At 43.1% G+C, this 24,528-nt stretch overlaps 3 protein-coding genes across 5 annotated transcripts in view; 2 read left to right on the forward strand and 1 right to left on the reverse strand.

Annotated features, from left to right (window-relative positions):
• FBXO9 (F-box protein 9) lies at positions 1-18,505 on the reverse strand. Its single transcript, XM_069974518.1, has 13 exons — positions 18,179-18,505; positions 14,024-14,101; positions 12,873-13,028; positions 11,727-11,784; positions 10,510-10,606; positions 8,827-8,957; positions 7,611-7,725; positions 6,097-6,215; positions 4,854-4,944; positions 4,601-4,696; positions 2,747-2,840; positions 1,921-2,075; positions 1-846 (listed from the first exon to the last, which is right to left on the reverse strand). Exons 1-13 carry the CDS (start codon positions 18,179-18,181, stop codon positions 738-740), a joined length of 1,302 nt encoding a protein of 433 aa, XP_069830619.1. The 5' UTR covers positions 18,182-18,505; the 3' UTR covers positions 1-737.
• CILK1 (ciliogenesis associated kinase 1) overlaps positions 18,138-24,528 on the forward strand; it is a 23,596-nt gene continuing 17,205 nt past the window's right edge. For 2 of the 3 annotated variants that reach the window (XM_069974515.1, XM_069974517.1), the window contains exons 1-4: positions 18,138-18,713; positions 22,079-22,300; positions 23,672-23,726; positions 24,401-24,522. In XM_069974515.1, the coding sequence (XP_069830616.1) occupies positions 22,200-22,300; positions 23,672-23,726; positions 24,401-24,522 (278 nt within the window). In that variant the 5' untranslated portion in view covers positions 18,138-18,713; positions 22,079-22,199. The remainder of the gene's footprint in view (positions 18,714-22,078; positions 22,301-23,671; positions 23,727-24,400; positions 24,523-24,528) is intronic. The other variant, XM_069974516.1, reaches the window with a different exon arrangement.
• LOC138795446 (glutathione S-transferase 3-like) overlaps positions 21,640-24,528 on the forward strand; it is a 142,193-nt gene continuing 139,304 nt past the window's right edge. Inside the window, exon 1 of the mRNA XM_069974519.1 lies at positions 21,640-21,657. The gene's annotated coding sequence lies outside the window, so the exon portion shown is untranslated. The remainder of the gene's footprint in view (positions 21,658-24,528) is intronic.

Consider the following 24,528-nt stretch of genomic DNA (forward strand, 5'->3'; position numbering starts at 1 on the left):
TTTTAAAAGAAGCAAACTTTGTTTATTTGTAACAACCAACATTGCAAATTTTGATGAGCAGGATCATTTGTATATATTCCCCCTATGCTGTGCACAAAGGGTCAATAGAAAAAGAAAAAAAACGCCTTTAGCAAACACACAGAGGACATTATAACTATAAAGTTTCCATACTCTTCTAAAGTAAAAATATATAAAACACCATGACTGTTTTGTTCTGTAATTCTTCTAGAAATGATACGAGTATTGCACAAATCTCACATTAACAGTGCTTCTGTAGTAGTACAGCTATGGGTAATGGCCGCCGCCATGTTCAACTTATTATTTTTCCTCTAACCTATAAATCACCTACACATACTTTCAATTCTAATTTAGAATTGTGATTTCTGGTAGTATCGTGGGGAGGGCCATGTCAATTTCTTAGAGGTTAAGCAAACAATATTGAAGCTAGGTGTAGCCATGGTTCCATTGATACAGCACTGTTGACCCTATTCCTAGTAATGCTGTAAGATGAACGGGGGGAGGGGGGGGGGCGGGGGTAGAGAGATAAGCATAGAAAAGAAACAAGAATCAATAATTCAATTATCTTGTAAAAACAACTCTTGAAATGACAACGTAAAGCTAAGAGACCCAAGTGTGCCCTTCATGCCCCAAGAACAAGCTTCCCACAAGGGTTTCCTGAATGATCGGCTGCTTTGCCTTTATCAGCACGTACCATGCAAGAAAAGAGAAGAAAGACCTTACAGAGGTCTCTCAGATACAGCAGTAAAACTCTTCACACGAGCAAAGAACAGCGGCGTGTACATTTTATCAATGTCAAATGCTGTGACAACCGTCTCCCCGGAGGACCTGCAAGAGAAGCATTCAGGGACTAAGTAACAAAGTCTCATATGGAAAAGCATATTAACACTTCACATGTGCCCAGGGGCATAACAAAAAAAATCGCTAGGCGCCATGGCAAACTATTAATTGGGCCCCCACCACTAAGCCGTCAAATGTAGTCATAACTTTATAACTGCAAGCGCTTGCCAGGACTTCTATTTAAATATAATTTTTCAGAAATCAATAAATATCAATAACTTAACAAATTTTAAGAAACTCTGTAATAGGCTTTATTAAGCAAAAGAGTTTCCTTCTATACTCCAGAAGCAGTTTTCCTTCCTCCCCCCTTACTTCAAAGGAAATAGGATTTCTGTGTCCATTATGCTCTATGGAGATGGGAGGGGCAGAGGGGGATGAGTGAGCACAGAGAGGAGAAAAGGCAGCCCTGCAAAACACATCATCCTGCAGTCTTTTCTCACCAAGCTCCCAGATAAGCACTGACCTTTCTGACCTCTGAATCCAGCTTTTTCTGTGCCCAGACAGTCTACAAACAGCAGGGCTGGCTCTGTCTGCTTCCTGCTCATTCATCCCAGCAGATTTAACGCTACGAGTTTGCAGCGAAATCTGCTGTGATTCCCGGTACTGTCAGTTTCAATGGGTTTACATACTCGCAGCAGATTTTTCATTTAGCTGCGATTATGTAACCCACAGACGACAAGTGAATGCTTTTACCTGTCCACACTCCCGGCCCCAGAAACAGGCCAGAGCACAGACGGGTAAAGTATTCACCACTCAGAAGAAATGAAAAATCCGCTGTGAGTATGTAAACCCATTCAAACTGACAGTATCGGGAATATTCCTTTAGGGTGGGTTCACACATACCTGAATCGCAGCGGAATCAGCTGCGATTCAGGTAAGTATGAACCCACCCTAAAGGGACATTTGCAGATCACGGGAGGCTTGCTCGCCCACCGTGTGCTGCAAATGTTGACAGCTCAGAAATAGACCATGTCTCCACTGTGTTACGTAGACTATTTAAAATGTAAAAACTTCAATACATTAAACGTTAAATCTTTTTTTTTTTTTTTTTTTACTACTCACTTGTAAGTGATATGACATGAATGATGAATCCAAACCATCTTGTTGAATTTATAGCGACCAGATGAACATAGCTGCAGTCCAACATGAAAGCTACGATCCGTGTCCTGCACCGGGCCACGGCGGAAATAGCGATACTTTTGGTACTCTGCTGATTTCTATGGTAAACAGAATGTGACATGTAAGAGTCAAAAAGGTGCAGGCTAGCTTCCTGGAACACAAGTTACATACATGCATTTGCTATGCTGCTTTGGATGAAACTGGTAGAGAGGAGTGAAAAGATTTAAAGCAAATCAAATTGTTTCTTTTGCCTTTCGTCCGCTTTAAAAACGATTCTAGAAAAGCCAGACTTTTTATCTTCATTTATTTGATGCAGCTTTTGAGAGATTTTTGTTAAATATATATGTTATTTTTCTTATTTTAAAATCATGTGATTCAAGAATTTCTTAGCAAGGCTATATTCACACAATGTACGAGCAACGGCCGTTGTTGCACTAAAAACTGCAAAAGGAAATTGATATGTCCATGGCCATTATTTCTAATGGACGTTGTTCAATACATTGTGTGACGTTTTAATTGCAAACAACCCTGCTTGTCATAAAAAATACGTTGTGTGAACATAGCCTAAGAATGGGAAAATATGTCACCCAAAAAACACCACACATAGATCATACTGCATTTAAAAAAAAAAAATCTGCCAATGACCCAAAAAACCCAACCACATTGAAAACAAAAACCTGGGAAAATGCCACAAAAAATACAAATATAATATAATATAAATATGGTATTTTATTCAGAAAATGCTTTAGTAGCTAATAAACATACATACCTCCTCCTTCTTGTTGGCTATTACCGCAAAAACTTTGGTTTGATTATCTGTATCTTGTGACAGACGAAAATGGCCAAGCAGCATTGCATCGGTTCTGTATAATACAATTAGATGCAGATTAAAGCTACTCTTTGCTGCTGAACAGGGCAACAAGAATCAAGGATAAGATGGTAAAAACAAGGCTGGGTTCACACTACATATTTGCAGTCCGTTTAACGTATACGTTTTATTTTTTTTTAAATTAAATGAAACGGTGGCAATCCGTTTTTCCATTGACTTCCATTATAAAAAAAACGGATCAAAACAGATAATTTTCCTTTTTTTAGTGTACAAAAAAACCGGGTTGATCGCGTTTTTATGTACGTTAAAAGTAACTATTTAATCCGTTAAGCGGACTGCAAAAATGCAGTGTGAACACGGTACTTCACAAAGTAGGCACAAAGTAATGGAGACAAAATATCTATGAGCCAGACAAGAGGACTGATGATGTTTGGGGAGGGGGGTGAGGGGAGATTTTGGCCATTGATGTATTATACAGACAGCTATACATGTAAATAGCTGCCATGTAGTATTACGTTTCCACTGCAGCAGAGCATATCTGGCCAGAGAAGGAATAAAATCAATGGTTTGGATAATTTTTGAGATGAAGATTATACATATATCTACTGCTGATGAAGTGGAAAAGGTTTAGGTCACCAGCTTTTAAGCTATTTTGAGTTGTCTTGTTGCGGCTCCGATAGAAGCAAAGTTGAAGTGTAACTATAGTTTGCAAAAACTTCTGACATGTGATTGCGACATGTCAGAAGTGCCTATCGGTCGGGGTCCAGGTGCAGAGACCCCCACGATCACTAGTATTAAGGGGCAGAAGCAATCAGCCGTGCATGCTCTGCTACTTCTTCTCCTCTATAAGTGCAGTCTACTGAATTATAATAAAGCCTATGGAACGTCCGGCCGGACGTTCCATAGGCTCCCATTACAATTCAGTAGACTGTTCGTATTAGCAGTCTAAAGAATTATTCCCCGTATAGCAGAGATGAAGGGTCAGAGCGCATGACCCTGACCGATATGCACCTATGACTTGTCAGAAGTTTTTACAAATTATAGTTACACTTTTAGGCTGCGTTCACACTATGTATATTTCAGTCAGTATTGCAACCAAAACCAGGAGTGGATTCAAAACACAGAAAGGATCTGTTCACACAATGTTGAAATTGAGTGGATGGCCGACATTTAATGGCAAGTATTTGCTGTTATCTTAAAACAATGGCTGTTATATTGAAATAATGGCCGTTATTTACTGTTATATGGCGGCCATCCACTCAATTTCAACATTGTGTGAACATATCCTTTCTGTGTTTTTAATCCACTCCTGGTTTTGGTTGCAATACTGACTGAAATATACTGACTGAAATATACGTAGTGTGAACGCAGCCATAAGGCTGGATTTACACTGCACTTTTGCAATCAGTTTTTTTTTTCATCCATTTTTTGCAAAAAAAGGATGCATTTACATGCATCCGTTTTGATTCGTTTTACCCTTCCATAATAATAATTAAAAAAAAATAAGGTCCGATACGTTTTTCTGTACGTTTAAAAAACAACAAAACAAAAACATTTTGATCCTTTTTTCTATTATGGGAGTCAATGGAAAAATTGATCAATACGGATGCACACACATGCATTAGTTTTTTTTGCAAAAAAACGGATGAAAAAAATGAACCCAGCCTAAGTCTGATGATGTGGTGTCTGAACAAACAACCTCACTCAATTTGTTATACTAAAATATTCTTCCCTTCAAGAACAACGCAATCTGCACTGGCGCCTATAGCGTGAAATGTGTGTATTAAAACATACCGTGAATTTTTTGTCCGTAAGCGAGGTACAATAGTTTGGGGCTCCTCCGGGGTGGTAAGCATAATAATGTGTCCATCAGGGAAAAATCTCATATACCTATAGGGTATATGACATATATATCAACAGATGAAAGAGATGACAGAAAAAAGACATATAAAGACTAGTGCAGTTTTTTATGTTTACATTATGTTAACAAAAACTGCAAGTGAGCGATAAAAAAAAAAAAGTCACAAAAAAAAAAAAAAAAAAGTACCTGTAATATTCTACTTGATGCCAAGCTCGGTAAAATCCATCCAGAGACTGCTCTCCTTGGCGGATATATGTTGTCTTGCTAATATACACACCTAGGAATATATGGAAGACAGGGATTTATGGTTGCATGTACGCATAATCAACAATTGATAAAAAAAAGCGATTTTAAGAAACTCTGTAATAGGTCTTATTAGGCAAAAAGCCTCTTTCTGTACTCAAAAAGCTGTTTTGCAGCCTCCTTCCCCTCCTCACATCTTAGCTGTTCATTATACTCTTTATTACAGAGGAGCAAAGTAAAGACGAGTCTGCTGTGTCCATTATAACCTAGAGAGGGAGGGTGTCAAGGGGGGGATGAGTGAGCAGGAAGAGCAGAGAAGCAGCTGTACAGTTTAAAAGACTGTCTGGGCACATAAAATGCTGGATTCACAGGTCAGAAAGGTCACTGCTTATCTGGGAGCTTGGTGAGAGAAGATTGCAGGATGAAGTGTTTTGTAGGGCTGCCTTTTCTCCTCTCTGTGCTCACTCATCCCACTCGACCTCTTCCCTCTCCATAGAACATAATGGACACAGAAATCCTGCTTCTTCTGAAGTGAGGGGGGTAGGTAGGTAAACAGCTTTTTGCTTAATATAACCTTACTAAAATTTTAGTTTAGTTTACTAAAATGGCTTGTACTATTGATACTTATTGATTTCTGAAATATGACATTTAAATGAGTTATAAGTATCATCACAAGGAGAGATCAAAAAATCCTAAACAGCAGACCGGACTAAATGATCAGCACCTTTCATAGAAGTATCATCAGCGTCTAGTGAGGTATTGTAGACCAGGACTATAGCACATGAGCCCTTCCAAACAAACCACTTACAGGGAGAAACAGCGTCCTCTAAAGCACAATACTATGTGCATGTTTGTGGAGACTGAGATTTTTATGTCAACAAAGCATTACTGTACGCACTGCTGCACATCCATTACCAGTTGTGGTTTTCCTATTTGGTTTGTTGTGTGATCTGTGTATAGAGCAAGGACATGTGACTGGGGATTAGCTGCACTATGTAAACAGTAAGGAGATCTGACACCCCCTTCTGACTGTGGCTTTACAGGGTATGTCTGCCATCTGCTGGCTGCACAACTCCAGCAGGAAGTGTACGAAGAGCTGACTGTCATGTAAAATGGACCAGGATTATTACTACAAATACAGGAGTTCATCACACATTGAAATTACAAAGCTGAGGCCAGCACATACCATCAAACCGGACCCGTGGCCTTTCTAGAAACATCTGCCTCCACGTAATGTATGGTACAAGTTTTACACAGCCTCGACCCCAGACTTTCAAGCATGCTAAACGCCAAATCTCAGGATCCCTGCATTAGAAAAATAAAATAATGCTCAGTTTATAGGAACAGAAGAGGCAAAATATGGAAATCTTCAAAGTACAGCTGTAATAATCTTAAATGAGCACAAGAGTAATCTGAGCAAGTTTTCCCAGCCTAAGGCCATGTTCAGACGCTGCATGAACATCGGGCGTTGTTTGACGTGTCAAACAACGTGTGATCTCTCAGATGTTCTGCCGTATCAGCCGGGTGAACATCACTTTATTTGAATTGGAATGGGAGCACACACCAATTTGGTAGAGAGTACAATGTAAAGTACAGCCATACACTATGTGTGCACAGGCTATCTTGTACGGCCACTATTCATTGAACATTGAAATTACACCTGTCAATTATTTTGTGTGCCTGCAGAGAACCCCGGTTGTAGTGTATACAGAGTGTATACACTACAGCCATGGTTCCATAGGCTGCAATGTAATCGGCCGCTGTCAATAAACAAAGGCCGTTGTTCCAACTTGCTTGTATGCTTTATTTTTGAGTATGGAATTTTTTTTATAACGCATACTTTAAACTGCTTCTAGTGAAAACTTTAAATTTATACCATCACATCCTTTAATGTGGTGTCAAATCTGCGGCCATCCAGCTGCTGCTGCACTACAAATCCCATCATACCTAGACAGCCAAAGCATCACAGATGCACTTAAGTGAATGAAGATTGGCCTGTCCACAGAGTTATGACAGCACACAATGATGAAAAAGATGCAACATAACAGGCTGTGGAGCCACACACCAGATAAGGAACCCCATGCTGACCCCTGTGGGCACATAAGCATCAGAACTGGACCACAGAGCAAGAAGCAAGTACATAATAAATAAAAGGGGATTTTCACCTTTCAAAATCAACTGGTGCCAGAAAGTGCCAGAAATTTGTAATTTACTTCTCTTAAAAAATCTTGTCTTCCAGTACATATCAGCTGCTGTATGTCCTGCAGGAAGTGGTGTACTCTATCTAGTCTGACACATTGCTCTCTGCTGCCACCTCTGTCCATGTCAGGAAATGTCTAGAGCAGTAGCAAATCCCTATAGAAAACCTCTCCTGCTCTCCAGACTGGAAATAATACACTACTTACACTACCTCCTGCAGGACATACAGCAGCTGATAAGTACTGGAAGACTTGAGATTTTTAAATAGAAGTAAATTACAAATCTATATAAGTTTTCTGAAACCAATTCATTTGAAAAAGAAGAGATTTTTGCCAAAGTACCCCTTAAAGGAGGCATGCAATTTAAAAAAATAAATAAAATTTGGCATTCCAACTATCTTTTTTCTTAGACTGATGTAAAAAAACCCACCAGTCACTGGCAGTGGCCTTAAAGTCTTTAAAGAAATCTAAATTATTTTTGCAATCCCTGTATGTTGGGTACCTTGCGCAAATATAAAAGCCCTTGCAGACCAATGAGAGTTGTTCTAATGATCGGAGATCAAGCTCACTGGAAACCACCCAGCGGAAAATATACATCAGTACCTCCATAGGGAGCTCTAAAAACACACAAAAACAAAAAATAAGTCAGCACTTTCTAGTTAAGATCAGTTGCTATCCATACTAAATACTTAAGACATCGCTGGACTGTAATAGTAAATGTAAAAGAGGTTATACCACAAAACTGAACAAAAATAAATAAATATCGGAGTGATACAAACAAGGAGCTGTCCAGTCTAATGTTCACCCTCTTGTCTCTTCCCTTTCTGCGAGTGGCGCTGAACAACGTTGTAAACGAGCACCGATCTGCCGGATCAGAGGTCGTTTACTGGGCGTATTACAAGGCCCGATTATCGTTTAACCCTTTCACGACCTGGGATCATTGATGCCTCAGTGCCCAGGTCGTGATTTGACATCAGTTTATGGGATCATAATGATCCCCATAAGCTGATGTCCCTCGCTCTGCCCCCTCGGCTATGTCCCCTGCCGCTGTCATAATCTTGTGACAGCGACAGGGGAGGGGGCAGAGTGCACGGCGTCCTGCCTTCCCTACTGACCCCCGTCGGTCTCCGTAGCTAGAAACCGGAAGCCTCACTCTGTACGTGTCCCGGCCCCGCGCGTTGTGGCTGCAGAGCGGCTTATCTGAGCTGACAGGCCGCTCAGCCAATCACTGGTCAGGGCCGCCACCGTGGTCAGTAACTGGCTGAGCGGTCTGTCCGCTCAGAAGCTGCAAGCAATAAAAGAAAAACGTTTTACTGACGTTTTCTCCAAGATTTTAAGGCAGCGTGAAGCCAGCCTTAGGGACACATATGTTTTGTGAATTTGTGTTGTAAAGACCAATAAACACTGTAATATTATACTATACTGCAATATCCACATCAGCAACAAATCGACAAAGTTTGATCACAGATTTACGGATCTCCGCTTCAAGCGTTGAGGCCCCTTCGTCTCGATGACCCCCATGATCCGATAATGACGGCCCATGCTAAGGAACATCCCAGGATCCCCTTTAAATGACCCACAGTAGAATTTAATCATTTTTATGCCTGGTCCAGTGCTATGTGTGCTGTAAATTTTCAGCAATATTACAGGATTTGCTGTATAACCCAGCGGAGCCACAGAACAGGTCGAGCAAGTTTACAAAAAAAATACGCACGTACCAGAAATATGAGTCTGGCTGACATCGTATTCTGGCTGACACAATTTAAGCGAGGACTCTTGAAAGGTTAGCTGCTGCTGGAAGTAGGATAATAGGTCAGACATCTTGCTGTCCACATTGCCGTCATCCATGCTGCAAACAGACAGATTACATTTCATAGGAATAAGAGACAGAAGGTTCTGTGTTACTGGTACACGTTACCCTGTGTGAATAGGCATTTGGAAATTACTGGGATTCAGTCAAAATAAAACATCATTCAAATATACAGATCCATAAAGTTATGTTTGTACACTGAGCCGCAAAAACAAACAAAAAAATCCAACAGCAAAGCATTAACTTTACAGACTTAGGGTGCGTTCACAACTTAAAGGGGTACTCTTTTTCTTTCAAATCAACTGGTTTCATAAAGTTACATAGATTTGCAATTTACTTCTATTTAAAAATCTCCAGTCTTCCAGTACTTATCAACTGCTGTATGTCCTGCAGGAAGTGGTGTATTCTTTCCAGCCTGACAGTGTTCTCTGCTGCCACCTCTGTCCATGTCAGGAACTGTCCAGAGCAGCAGCAAATCTCCATAGAAAACCTCTCCTGCTCTGGACAGTTCCTGACATGGACAGAGGTGGCGGCAGAGAGCACTGTGTCAGACTGGAGAAAATACACCCCTTCCTGCAGGACATACAGCAGCTAATAAGTATGGGAAGACTTGTGTTTTTTGTTTTTTTTTAAATAACAGTAAATTACAAATCTATATAAACTTTCTGAAGCCAGTTGATTCGAAAGAAAAAGATTTTTGCCAGAGTACTTTAAAAACAATTGTAAAAATATAGGGGGACATTTATCAAGATGTTCCCCTGGCATACGCAACGGAAAAGGGGCAGATTCGCCTGATAAGTGGGCAGGGGGGGGTTCAGTAAGGTGTAAATCATGCCACAAATGTACACCTGCTCCTGAGTAAATGTAGGTTTGTTGCACAATACCTGCGCCAGACGCAGACCTGGCAGATTTAGTAGCAAATCTGTACAGGAAACTAGGGACGGGCTTTATTTAAAGACTGGCATACTCGTATGCCAGTCTTGATAAGTGTCCCCCATAATGCTCTCGATTGAAGTCAATGGAAAATTGTCCATCAGTGCACTCACCATATGGAATAACGACCGTAAAATAATGAACACGCACTTTATTTACTGCCGTAATTTTGCAAAAATGTTGTGTAAACTTACCCTCAGGATTTAAAAAAATGTACATTTTTTGAGCCTTCTTTTAACATTTGTGCCAGTTTTAGCCTTTTCTTTTTTTTTTATAAACCTTTTGGTTGTTTTTCAGGGTTTTTCATGGCTACAACTAAAGCTATAACTATTTCATGGTTTCAAATGAGACATTTAACTAATCACTTTTGACGTGTCATCTGGCAACTCAGAAATTATTGATCACAATGGGTCTTATTCTGTTTTCTGAGCCAATGCCACTAATGGATTCAAAAAGAATAGGGAATATAACATGCAGGACTTATACTGCCCCTTCCTGCTGCAGCCACTTTGGCTGAAAAAAAAAAAAACTGCATTCAAAAATTGCAGAGGAAGGTAAAAAAAACCTGCACTTACTTCCTAGTATATATAAAAAAGGATTTATCATAGTTATTAAAAACCCAATAAGACTGATTTAATGCTGCTGTATGTTCACATACAAGTTTTTCCCCACTCCATCTTCAGGAGACCAGTTGTAGTTAATTTTGAACTCAATGTCTGGTACGAGCTGCATCGCTCGACGGTAAAACTTGATGGCTGTAAAAATCAAGAACAAGGAATATAGGTTTAGTTTTACATTTAAGGCTGGGTTCACACTACGTATATTTCAGTCAGTATTGTGGTCCTCATATTGCAACCAAAACCAGGAGTGGATTAAAAACACAGAAAGGATCTGTTCACATAATGTTGTAATTGAGTGGTTGGCCGCCATTTAATGGCAAATATTTGCTGTTATTTTAAAACAACGGCTGTTATATTGAAATAATGGCCGTTATTTACTGTTACATGGCGGCCATCCACTCAATTTCAACATTGTGTGAACAGATCCTTTCTGTGTTTTTAATCCACTCCTAGTTTTGGTTGCAATATGAGGACCACAATACTGACTGAAATACACGTAGTGTGAACCCAGCCGATTCGGCAGATTATCGATCAGTTGTCATCGGCTGATCGTTGATATAGGTTAGAACCTATATTTGTCGGGCGCCGACCACGCACCGCTACGTGTAATAGCGGTGCATGGCCAGCGACTGACGATATACTTTACCTATCCACGCTCCAGGGCTGCTCCGGCGGTCCGCTTCTTCCCGGGTCCCGCGCGCTCCAGCTTCTGAGTGGCCTGTCAGCTGACAGGCAGCTTTGATGCTAGAGCGCGCGGGACCCGGAAGAAGGAGACCGCAGGAGCAGCCCTGGAGCGTGGATAGGTAAAGTATATAGTTTAAGCAGGGGCTGCAAGGAAATTGGTAATCATGTCCTTGCAGCCCTTGTTAAACGATTGTCTGGCCGTGTAATAGGCCCAGTAAACGAGCGCCGATCTAGCAGATCGGCGCTCGTTTACAGGTATTATCGGGCCCCCATCGGCCCATGTAATACCATCCAAACTCATGCCCTGGGATGTGACCCAATATTCATCCTGGTGCCCAGAAACCCCCCTCCCCCGAGCGGTCATACTGAATGATCCATTATAACATGCTTTAGCTTCAAGGACCATGTGATATGTCACCATAGCTCTCCTATTATTGTCCGAATAATTCACATCCTCACTGGATGATAATTTTTGACCTTTCCTTTCTGTACCCCTCCCCTTTTATTGCAGTTAAAAAAAAAATAAAAAATAATAAATAAGTTCTAAAAATAAAGTTTAAAATATCAGTACCTTCATAAAGTGCCCCATTTTGTTCTTCTTCTGCAGCTTTAAGAAAAAGTTCTCTTGCCTGTTTAAGAAAAAAAAAAAATTTCAAATGATTCAATAATGCATGTGTATACACTATAAGATATAAATACTACTCCATACAGCATCAGCATATACTGCCCAAGGGTCTATGAACTAAAGGGGTACTCCAGCGACATTTCTATCAGATCAACTGGTTTCATGAAGCTATATAGATTTGTTCTATTTAAAGAGGATGTACCACCAGGTACATCCTCTTTAAGCTGAACCCACAGATCGAACGGCACAGTCACGGGGAAGCCGGTGCCTATGCATTCTATGTACCGGAATCGGCCGGTGCTCAAGCACTGGAGGCGGGCTGGGCCGCCCCCAGTGGGAGGGAATTCCCTCCCCTGTATGATGCGGCTCCATTCATTCTAAGGGAGCCGTGTCATACAAGTGAGGAAATTCCCTCCCACTGGGGGCGGCCTGGCCCGCCTCCAGTGCTTGAGCACCGTCCGGTTCCGGTACATATTACGGCGCAGTGCAAGGGAACCGGGCCGCTGTCCAAAAAAATGGACCGCGGCATCGGCTTCCCTGTGACGGGCCATTCGATCCGTGGGTTCAGCTTAAAGAGGATTAACCTGGTGGTACATTCTTTAAGTTAGATTTACTTCGATTTAAAAATCTCTAGTCTTCCCGTACTTATCAGCTGCTGTATGTCCTGCAGGAAATGCTGTTTTCTTTTCAGTCTGAGGCAGTGCTCTCTGCTGCCACCTCTGTCCATGTCAGGAACTGTCCAGAGCAGGAGACGTTTTCTACAGAGATTTGCTGCTGCTCTGGACAGTTCCTGGCATGGACAGAAGTGGAAGAGAGCACTGTATCAGACTGGAGAGAAAACACCACTTCCTGCAGGACATACAGCAGCTGATAAACACTGGAAGACTGGACATTTTTAAAGAAGTAAATTACAAATCTATATAACTTTTTGAAACCTGTTGATTTGAAAGAAAAGGAATTTTGCTGGCGTACCCCTTTAATTTATCCTGTATGTAGGGCACTTTCCTGGTACTTACATTGAATGGGCACTACTACCACAGTGTGAAAAGACCCTCAAGAGAGCAGGCGGAGAACAAAATACACACACTCTACCTTCTCCTCCTTTGCCCATTCTTGCTTTGCTTTGGTATCCTGGGCCTTTCCAACAGGCCCTCTTGCTTTTCCTTTGCGAGACTGAACCTCTGCCTCAGAACTCACTCCCGGAGTAAGTTCAGACATCCAACGAGCTCGGAACATCTGTAGCTCTTCCTATATTTGTACACATAAAAAAAAGAACAAGATTTAACAAAACGGCAAATTCGTTTTTTGTTCACGGCACTTTTTCATGTCCAATACCAAAAATGTACACTAAGGGGGAGATTTATCAAAGGGTGTAAAATTTAGACTGGTGCAAACTACCCACAGCAACCAATCACAGCTCAGCTTTAGGCAGTGCTGAAAGGAAAGCTGAGCTGGGATTGGTTGCTGTGGCCAGTTTGCACCAGTCTAAATTTTACACCCTTTGATAAATCTCCCTCTAACAGTACAAAAATGCTTCCTAAAAGAATTCTCTATAAAGCATTGTGGAATAAATATACAATAAACATAGAAAAAACAGCAAATCCCCCCCCCCAGCAATGCACCACACAGTATAGAAAAAAGTTACAATTACTGAGCATAGGTGGAAGGTTGGGGCTGTAGCGCTGCAGTGTGCATCCCCTGGTTAAGGGGTAGGGGACCTTGGCCCTCCAGCTGTTGAAAAACTACAACTCCCATCATGCCTGGACAGCCAAAGCTAAAGCTTTGGCTGTCCAGGCATGATGGGAGTTGTAGTTTTGCAACAGCTGTAAAGCCAAGGTTCCCTACCTCCGCCCTGGTAATAATTCACATTTAGGGTGGGTTCACATTGAGGAATTCTCGCAGATAAACTCCGAGGAATTCCGCCGGGTGTACGTGCTCACAGAAGCGCCTTTCCGCCGGCTCCATAGCCACAATTCTATGGGCCGGATGATTCCGCATTGCGCCGAAAGAACTGACATGTCAATTCTTTCGGCAGAATGCGGAATCAGTTGGCCCATAAAATGGTGTCTATGGAGCCGGCGGAAAGGCGAGCGTCCGTGAGTGCGTCCAGCCGGCGGAATTCCGCGGAGTTTATCTGCGAGAATTCCTCAATGTGAACCCACCCTTACAGCAGGTCTCAGTAATTTATATAAATGACACTAACAATTTAAGACAGAGTCTACAGATGGCTCCAAAGACGTTACCTGAAGATTTGTTTCTCCTGGTCTTCCATTTTCATCAGACTTCAGGATTTCAGAACAACAATCCTCATCACCTTCCGCCTAATAAATACGTTAAAATGGAAACAATCAGCACACATACTTTGGTAGAGAACTGGCAGTGTATATTGGATCTGTAATATGCAGTAATAATAATATGTATAATAATAGAGTATAATATGTATGACGGACAATTCACTGACTTACTGAATTACCACCAGTGCTCCCATTACAAGCAGGATGGGACACTTACAAGGAGGCTCCCATTAAAAGGAGGCTGTCCAGGCATGATGGGAATTGTAGTTTTGCAACAGCTAGAGAGCCGAAGGTTCCCTATCCCTGTGTTAGATAAACTATAGAAAGCCAGATGTGGGACATTCAGAGAGTAACGATTTCTATTTATTAATCTTTTCTCAATACATTACTTTTCAACTGGTGCCAGAGACTTGTAATTTACTGGTATTAAAAAATCTCATCTTCCAGTACTTATCAGCTGCTGTATGTCCTACAGGAAGTGGTGTATTCTGGGGTATCTATAATGTTTTATTGGGAGCACTTTGGGAGTTTTATCATGCTTACATGGTGTATATGCTTTATGTATACTTATTTTGGTTGATATGGCAAGCAAAGGTGGTCAACCATATTGATTCCTATTTCCCAATCACTGGCTGAGCCGGGTCATCGATGTAGCAGGAGCTTGGCTAAGCCACCATTTCCCTTATGACAGGATTTCCATGTTATTACCCCTAGTCAGTAGATAGTGGGGTGTTGGTCGGCAGCTTCACTGGGAAAATGTTTTAAGACTCCTAGTTAGAGTGAAGCACTGACTTGAAGGGGGTAACAGAGTGCAGTTTTACTTATTTTTTCAGAATCCACGCGGAGATCAGGCGGATTACATAGCTCGCACCCGCTTGTGGAGGCGCACATCTCTATCCAGCCCAGAGACATCACTCTATGGCAGGCAAATTTCCTCGTCCACTGAAAGTATTGACATGAGTGATATCTCTGGGACGGGTGGAGATGTGAGCGGGTACAAGCTACAGAATCCGCGTGAATTCAGATAGTGTAAACCCACCCTTAGGGTAGAAAGCGGATCTGAGCCGCAACATTCCACACATAAATACTGCCGTGTGAACAACAGAGCTGATATACCATTCAACATAATAGGACATTGCTCTGTATATATTTTACAGCACAATTTTATGCGGAATACGCATAAAATTAAAGGGGTTGTTCACCAAAAGTGTACGTGTCACCATAAAAAAAAAAAACTTTTGACATGTCAGAGACATGTCAAAAGTTTTGATCGGTCCCAGTCTGAGTGCTCAGATTCGTACCGATTGAGAGAGAGAGCCGGGAGAAGACAGTTTTTTTTTTTTTTACTCAGAGCGGGGAGCTCCATAGGAGCCCATTATAAGCCTGAATTTTTTTTTTTTTTTTTAATTCAGAGCAGACACAGAGCAGTGCAGCACGTCTTCTCCCATCTCTATCTGCCTATCGGTACGGATCTGTTCACTCAGACCTGGACCGATCAAAACTTTTGACATGTCTCTATGATGTCAAATTTTTTTATTTTTTTTTAATGACAGGAACACTTTAAATCAACTGGTCACAGAAAGTGCCTGAGATTTGTAATTTACTTCTATTAAAAAATCTCAACTCTTCCAGTCTTCATCAGCTGCTGTATGTCCTGCAGGAAGTGATGTATTATTTCCAGTCTGGTGAGCAGGAGAGGTTTTCTATGGGGATTTGCCGCTGCTCTGGACAGTTCCTGACATGGACAGAGGTGGCAGCAGAGAGCACTGTGTCAGAATGGAAAGGATACACCATTTCCTGCAAGACATACAGCAGCTGATAAGTACTGGAAGACAAGAGATTAATAGAAGTAAATTACAAATATCTGACACTTGCTGGGACTAGCTGACCTGACATTTTTTTTTTTGGGGGGGGGGGGGGGGGGTGAACTACCCCTTTAAGCGCAGGTTCTGCTTGAAATTACGTGTGAACCCTTCAGGTGCGAGTATAATTTACAGTCAGATGTTTCTTTCCCATTTGAACACCGCATAAAAACAATCTATGTGATAAAACAAGTCTGTAAACCCCGGGCATTACAGACATAGCGGTGATCCCTATGTGCAGTCTCCATTCCTTATCAGCTCAAAGTCTGCAAAAGAACGGCCGCTCCTGCCAAGACTGGTAATCTGACCGCGGTTACACTGCCAGTTTATAGTTAGGTCCTGTCAGACAATGTCTACGACTTCCAACAGCAGTCAGCAGAATTGTGAGTGCAGCTCTGCATACATGTACCAGAGGGGCCTTGTCCCCACACCACCTGTTTTTTTACTTGTTAGGACACTTTATGCCCTGAAGTTAAAGGAGAAAGTAATAAAAAAATCAAGACAGGTGTCACACTGCGGTCCTCCAGCTGTTAAAAAACTTCAATTCCCATCATGCCCCTTGTAGCTAAAGTTTTGGCTGTCCAGGCATGATGGGAATTGTAGTGTTGCAACAGCTGGAGGGCCGAAGTTTGACAGTCCGGAACTAGAAGGAACTATCCGACTAAACACTCTATGCACCCAAGTGTGGTTAAAGGGGTACACCAAGAAAAAAAATATGTCTTTCAAATCAACTGGTGCCAGTCTGAAGAGCAGGATAGGATTTCTATGGGGATTTGCTGCTGCTCTGGACAGTTCCTGACATGGACAGAGGTGGCAGCAGAGAGCGCTGTGTCAGACTGGAGAGAATACATCACTTCTTGCAGGACATACAGCAGCTGATAAGTACTGGACGACTTGAGATTTATTAATAAAAGTAAATTACAAATGTCCAGCACTTTCTGACACCAGTTGATTTGATTTTTTTGCCCACAGGTTAACCATTTTAACCCCTTGACATCCTAGGGCATACATGTACGCCCTGTGTCGGCCAGGGGAGTTCAGAGGGGAGTCGCGCTGTGACCCGGCTCTAAACTGCTGTACTTATGTACTGCACAGATCTCAATGAGAGATCAATGTAGTTACACTATAGCAGGGGGACTTCTAGTTAGTTAGTGTGTAAAAAATAAAAGAAAAAAGTTTTTTTATAAATAAAAAATCCCCTTACCCAATAAAAGTCTGAATCACCCCCCTTTATCCATTTTATAAATATAAGCAAACATATTCGGTATCGCCGCGTGCGTGATCGCCAGAACTATTTAATTATCACATTCTTGATCTCGCACAATAAACGGTGTAAAAAACGCCACAGCGCAAAATTGCTGATTTTAAGTCAAATCAAGTCCAGAAAAATTGTGATAAAAAGCGATCAAAATGTTGCATCTATGCAAACAAGGGACCAATATACCAAAGTATCGATCATTGATCACCTCACAAAGCCCCATAGACCAAAGGATAACAATTTTAACAACATTTAGTTTAAAAAACAAAAAAAAAAAAGTTTTAATTTTTTTTAAAAGCCATCAAAGTAAAAGTTATACAAATTACATATCGTTGTAATCGACCCGACTTGAGGGTCATAGATAACGTGTCCGTTTTACCATAGGGCGAACAGCGTGAACTCGAAATCCCCCCCGAAATTGCTTTTTTTCTTTCAATTTCACCACGCAAATAATTTTTTTTCCCGGTTTCGCAGCAAATTTAATGCAAAAAAATGAAGTCTACCATTGGGAAGTAAAAGTGTGGCAAAAAAACGAGGGCTCGTGCGGGTGTGTAGGCGAAAAAATACAAGCGTTGCGGCCATAGAAACACAGGGAGGAAAAAACGAAGGCGCAAATACGAAATTTGACCTGGTCTTCAAAGGGTTAATAGCCAAGTGCGCCACTTTTTGTGTATGAGGTGACAGTGTGTATGTATACAGAGTACAGGGCGCCACCATATTGTATAGAGCAGGGGTAGGGAACCTTGGTGCTTCAGCTGTTGCAAAACTACAACTCCCATCATGCCTGGACAGCCAAAGCTTTAGCTAGGCATGATGGGAGTTGTAGTTTTGCCTGGTATCAGGGCTCAGTCACTATCGCAGTGTACACAGCCCCAGCGCGCCGCCTGATTGGCCCCCTCCCGTCACGTGGCCTTGTATGTTGAGCACGCCAGGTACACGGGGCGCCACACACCCCCAGCCATATAACCTGGCGCGTATCATTACCATGCTGGGCGGCTGCGCGGTCCTCTCAGCTCAGCACAGTTCTCGGTCGGAGTAACGCAGGACACAGCGGGAGTCTGAGCGAGACCTGCGAGCGGCGGCCATGACTAAGCGGAGACACCCGGGAGCCGAGCGTGGCGGCGGCAACAGCAGCAGCACCGGGAACAAGCGCTCAGCACTTCTGACAGGAACCAGCGAGAGGCGAGTGTGACGCTGGAAAGATAAGATTGCCGGAACCAAAGAGACGATGACTAGTTAGGAGAGACTAGCTGCGGAACCACCGAGATGACAACAAGGTACAGAGCGGCTTCCGTGCGTGGAGCTACGTGTGCTGACTGGAGGTGGACACAAGGGGGCGGGGCTGGGCTGTGATGCGGCGGTTGGCTGGTGCGCTCGCTGTTTTCCTGTGTAGCTCCATGGAGCAGTGCTGAGGAGAGGGATTGCTGGCAGGAATGTGGAGCGACCGGAACTAGATGGCAGAACCGGAACCAGAGAGAGGATGAGCGGCCACAAGGAGCTCGGATGACAATACCCCGGGGTAAGACTCTACTCCCAGCTCTATCATATTCTGTGCTGACTGCTGGAGCCTTGTGGATACATAGTGAGGGATGGGACTGTACTCACCTTACACCTACACACTCCACCATAGATATTACTGGGAAGATAGACAAAACCTTTCAAATCAATTAGTGCCAGAGATTTGTCATTTACTTCTATAACAAAATCTCCAGTCTTCCAGTACTTATCAGCTGCTGTGTGTCCTGCAGGAAGTGGTGTATTCTCTCCACTCTCACACAGTGCTCTCTGCTGCCACCTCTGTCCATGTCAGGAATTGTCCAGAACAGCAGCAAACACCCATAGAAATCCTCTCCTGCTCTGGACAGTTCCTGACATGGACAGAGGTGGCAGCAGAGAGCACTGTGTCAGACTGGTAAGAATACACTGCTTACACTGCTTCCTGCAGGGCATACAGCAGCTGATAAGTACTGCAAAAGTTCCCGCCTCCTTTAAAGGGGTATTATTTTCGTTCAAATCAACTGGTTTTAGAAAGTTATATTGATTTTGTAAATTACTTAAATGTGAATTAATGTACTTAAACATGTACTCCTTATAGAATGAAAATTACGATTAAAGGGGTAGTGCGGCGGTAAGCAATTATTCCCTAAATAACACACATTACAAAGTTATACAACTTTGTAATGTGTGTTATTTAAGTTAATGGCCCCCTTCCCCGTGTTTCCCCCACACCCGGAAGTATGGTGCATTATACTTACGTATTTGCTGTTGACCCCGGCCGCCATCTTGGGACAATGACGTCATCTTCAGGAGGCCGACCTGACTGCTGCAGCCCTCCCTCATGCCGGCCCGCCTCCAGCACGTCATCAGCTGCGATTGGCTGAGCATAGTTGGCTGAGGCCGGCCTCCTGAATATTACGTCATTGTCCCAAGATGGCGGTCAGGGTCGACAATGATTCCGTAAGTATAATGCACCACTTTTCCAGGTCTAGCGGGGGGGGGGGCCTTCACTTAAATAACACACATTGCAAAGTTGTATAACTTTGTAATGTGTGTTATTTAGTGAATAAATGCTTAAAGGGAACCTGTCACCCCCCGTGTCGGGGTGAAGGCCACCAGACCCCCCCGCTAGAGCCCCGGATACTTACCCCATCTCGCCAAGTCCCGCTCCTGGAGCCGGTCCCAGGTCTCTGTCTGAAGCCCGGCACACGCTGCTGAGATGAGTCCGACGCCCATAGAGAATGAATGGAGCCGAGCTCTTGCGGGGGGACGGGCGGCCTTCACCCCGGCACGACAGGTTCCCTTTAACACCTCACTACCCCTTTAAAAAAAATCAGTAGTCTAGATATATACAGAGAAGCAGCACAGGACACTTATTATCATTAGCTCTGATGGCTTTGGCTTCCATTCTTTGCACATTTGGTTATAGACTGGGGGGGCGGATGTTATATACTTTACCCATCCATACTCCAGCCTGCCTTTATGGCTCCTGGCTCCCTGATGTCCAGCTCAGCCAATGAGTGGGTGCGGCAGGACTGATTGGCTGAGTACGTCCTGTTTGGTGCCATCACACTGATCTTCACAGCGCCCTTGATTTTTCATTCTGCTGCCTGTTTCACGAGAAATCCCCTGTCCTGTTAGTACATAAATCACCTTTACTGGCGTGCTGGAGGCGGGCCCTGCGTCCTCAGTGCAATGCTATCTCCTCCCCTCAGCGGGGCTCCTCCTTCTTCAGCTCTGTCAGATCCCGCACAGCAGCGTAGGCTTTGTTTTCAGAGCAGGGTATGAGTCCTACTGCACATAGCGGGTGGATTGGTGCAGTGAGTCTACACATGAATAAACGTCAGTCAACGCTGCAGCACACCAACATAATAAAGGTACATGCAGCCTCCCTGTGTTCTGCCCCATTAGTATCAACCAGCGGTGTAGGCACTGGCATAGCTACCATGGGGGCAGACCACGCAGCTGCTATGGGGCCCGTCTGGCAGGGGGAGCTGGAGGGAGGGGGTGTGGCAAGAATCCTATTCTCCTGCATATTAGGAGAACAGCTGAACAGACTGATGTAAGAAATATACCGATCTGTTCAGCATTTCTCTCACTAGTTTATGTTCCCCTTATGTAAAGTGTCACTGACGTTTAAATTTTTATTTTTTTTGCAGAAATCAATAGCACAGGCAATTTTGAGAAACTTTGTAATTGGGTTTATTAGCCGAAAAATGCATTTTTATCATGAAAAAGCAGCTTGAAGCTCTCCCCCCTGTCTTCATGGTTTTCTATGGAGAGGGGAGGGAGATGAGGCACCAAAACAGGACAACTAAAAGTTAATTTACAGCTACATCACCGGGCTATCTCCTCTGAAGTCAGTACTGACCTCTCTGACCTCTGAATACCGGCTTTCACACAGGTCCCACTGTGTAATCCTTTGTTTTCTGCTCTCTGATGGCGACTAATCTCCCTCCTCCCCCCTCCCCTCTCCCTAGGTTACACAGGGCCCGACTGATGTAAAAGAGTTGAGATTTCCTGATAATGAGCAGTGGATGAGAGAGAGGAGGGAGGGGGGGACCTGGGGAAAGTCTTTTTGAATGCAGATAATGGCAGATTTGCCTAATAAACCCAATTACAAAGTTTCTTAAAATCTCCTGGACTATTGATTTCTGCAAAACAATTGAAAGGACAGTGACACTTTAAGGCAGCATAAACCTAGTGACAGGTTCCCTTTAACACTGTGGAGGTCTTATGACGTGATCTCGCCTGCCTACGGTATTTGTTTTCTATGGTGTAGAGCGGATGGGACGCCTGCTCATTGTTTACCCATACAAGTTCTTTCCTATTCACATTTACAGTAAGGCTTTATTGACTTTGGCCGACATTCATCCCCCAAGAGCAGCTATTGACTTTACTGTACGGGTTGCCTAGTGATTGAGGACATAATGTGCAGTGTTTTCCAGGGAGATTTCCTTGTACAGGAAGTCGGTGGAGATGCTCGGTGCAGGTGCACACCGTAGTGACTTATCTCTCTGATATAAGGTAATACCGTATTTGCACATGACTGCTATATGATGTAATTTCTTAGAATTTCATGTGTTTTTAGTAGTGAGAAAATATCAGATATCATTATCATGAGTTTATGTATCTTGTAACAATGTCGGCTGTGACGTTTGTGTTTACAGGCACCACGTTATAGCTTACATGGGAATAAGACGTCCCTAGTGCAGGGGTAGGGAACCTCGGCTCTCCAGCTGTTGCAAAACTACAACTCCCATCATGCCTGGACAGCAAAAGCTGGAGAGCCAAGGTTCCCTCCCTACGCATGCCCTAGTAAATAAATGATACCGTACTTCCTGGCTCATCTTATTCTAATAAACATTCTCTTTTCTTTCTTTACAGACGGTGATAATCTGTGGCTGAGGTTCTTTCACCACTGTGATTCTGCACGGAAGGTTCAGCGTCTTACAAGCGGGATACCTTGTTCCTATTGAGATGTCCCTTCTACCCCGGATCTGTCATCATGAACCGTTATACAACAATCAAACAGCTTGGAGATGGCACCTATGGCTCTGTCCTTCTTGCGAGAAGCACAGAGTCGGGGGAGCTGGTTGCCATTAAAAAGTATGTTGTAGTCGTTGTCGTTGTTGCCTCCTCCTTCCTCCTCTCTTTTTTGTCTCCTCCTTCCTCCTCTCTTCTTTTCCTCCTCCTTTCTTCTTTTCCTCCTCCTTCTTCCTCTCTTCTTTTACTCCTCCTCCTCCCTTCCTTTGCTCCTCCTCCTTCCTCCTCTCTTCTTTTCCTCCTCCTTCTTCCTCCTTACTTCTTTTCTTCCTCCTCCTCCCTCCTCCTCTTTCTTCCTACTCTCTTCTTTTCTTCCTCCTCCTTCCTCCTTTCTTCTTTTCCTCCTCTCTTCTTTTCCTCCTCCTCCTCCCTCCTCTCTTCCTTTGCTCCCCCTTCTTCCTCCTCTCTTCTTTTCCTCCTCCCTCCCTCCTCTCTTCTTTTCCTCCTTCTTCTTCTTCCTCCTCTTCTTTTCCTCCTTCTTCTTCCTCCTCTCCTCTCTTCTTTTCCTCTTCCTCCTCCCTCCTCTCTTTTCCTCCTCCTCCTCCTTCTTCTTCTTCCTCTCTTCTTTTCCTCCTCCTTCTTCTTCTTCCTCTCTTCTTTTCCTCCTCCTTCTTCTTCCTCTCTTCTTTTCCTCCTCCTCCTTCTTCCTTCTTTTCTTCCTCCTCCTCTTTCTTCCTCCTCTCTTCTTTTCCTCCTCTCTTCTTTTCTTCCTCCTCCTTCCTTCTTTTCCTCCTCTCTTCTTTTCCTCCTCCTCCTCCCTCCTCTCTTCCTTTGCTCCTCCTTCTTCCTCCTCTCTTCTTTTCCTCCTCCTCTCTTCCTTACATATAAATCAGTTGTAAATGTTATAAAAAAAAAATGTGCAGTGCTTTAAAGCGTACCAATCATTACGACGTCTCCCACCAATGGGTGCAACCACGCTCAGTGTCTTTTGTGCGTTGGATCTATTAAATCAAAATAGGGCTCCTCTACGGTAACCAACCCAGTGTGGTCATATCCATAGGTACCCGGACTTCTAGCGGCAAGAGCAACTGCACGCTGACTGGTGGGAAAAACATAGTGATGGGTTATCCTTTAATTTCTACAGAGGCATAGAAGATCTGAAAGTCAAATGTGAGCACTTTAAAGTTAGGGCTTCTTCACAACTTAAAGGGGAACTCTTTTTCTTTCAAATCAACTGATGTCGGAAAGTTATACAGATTTAAAATTTACTTCTGTTTAAAAATCTCCAGTCCTCCAGTACTTATCAGCTGCTGTATGTCCTGCAAGAAGTGGTGTATTCTTTTCAGTCTGACACAGTGCTCTCTGCTGCCACCTGGGGATTTGTACTATGGCGGTCTGCATTGTTCTGTACTTCTGCGCTTCTTATTCTAGTTCATGCATTACACAGACCTTTTGTATTTTAATTCTCTTTTTATTTTAAATTTTACAAAACAGAATGAAAAGGAAGTTTTACTCCTGGGATGAATGTATGAACCTTCGCGAGCTAAAGGTAATTGCTTAGATTGGTTCTATGCAGGTCTATGAAGACTTGGGACTTATATCCATCTATCTGACTTTTTTTAAATGTTGTTTTTCTACAGAGATGCCCTTAAAGGTGTTGTTCACAAAAAAAAAATCTACTGGTGCCAGAGATTTCTAATTTACTTCTGTTACAGTCTTCATTACTTATCAGCTGCTGTGTGTCCTGCAGGAAGGGGTGTATTCTTTCCAGTCTGGAGAGCAGGAGAGGTTTTCTATGGGTATTTGCTACTGATCTGGACAGAGGTGGCAACAGAGAGAATGGAGAAAATACACCACTTCCTGCATGACATACAGCAGCTGGCAAGTATGGGAAGACTTGAGATTTTTTTAATAGAAGTAAACTACAAATCTCTGGCACTTAGGGGCACCGGTTGATTTAAAGGAAAAAGACCGGACATTGCTAACGATGTCTGTGCAGCCCTTGTTAAACGATTATTGGGCCGTGTAATTGGCCTAGTAAACGAGAGCTGATCTAGCAGATCGGCGCTCATTTACAGTATTTGCCCGCTTAATAGGATCCTTACTCCCCCATCATCTGACACGAGGAGGGGGGGGGGTGAAGATGGATTTGACACTTGTCTAATGTGTACGGCCAGCTTTCAGTTTAAGAGCAAAATTCTCATTTGTCCGTGTGTTTTCTAGTCTCTGAGGAAGCTCAACCATGCCAATGTTATCAAGCTGAAGGAAGTCATTCGAGAAAATGATCACCTTTACTTTGTATTTGAATACATGAAGGAAAATCTGTACCAGCTGATGAAAGATCGGTAAGT

This window comes from Dendropsophus ebraccatus, chromosome 6 (assembly GCF_027789765.1).
Source record: "Dendropsophus ebraccatus isolate aDenEbr1 chromosome 6, aDenEbr1.pat, whole genome shotgun sequence".
Taxonomy (NCBI): Eukaryota; Metazoa; Chordata; class Amphibia; order Anura; family Hylidae; genus Dendropsophus; species Dendropsophus ebraccatus.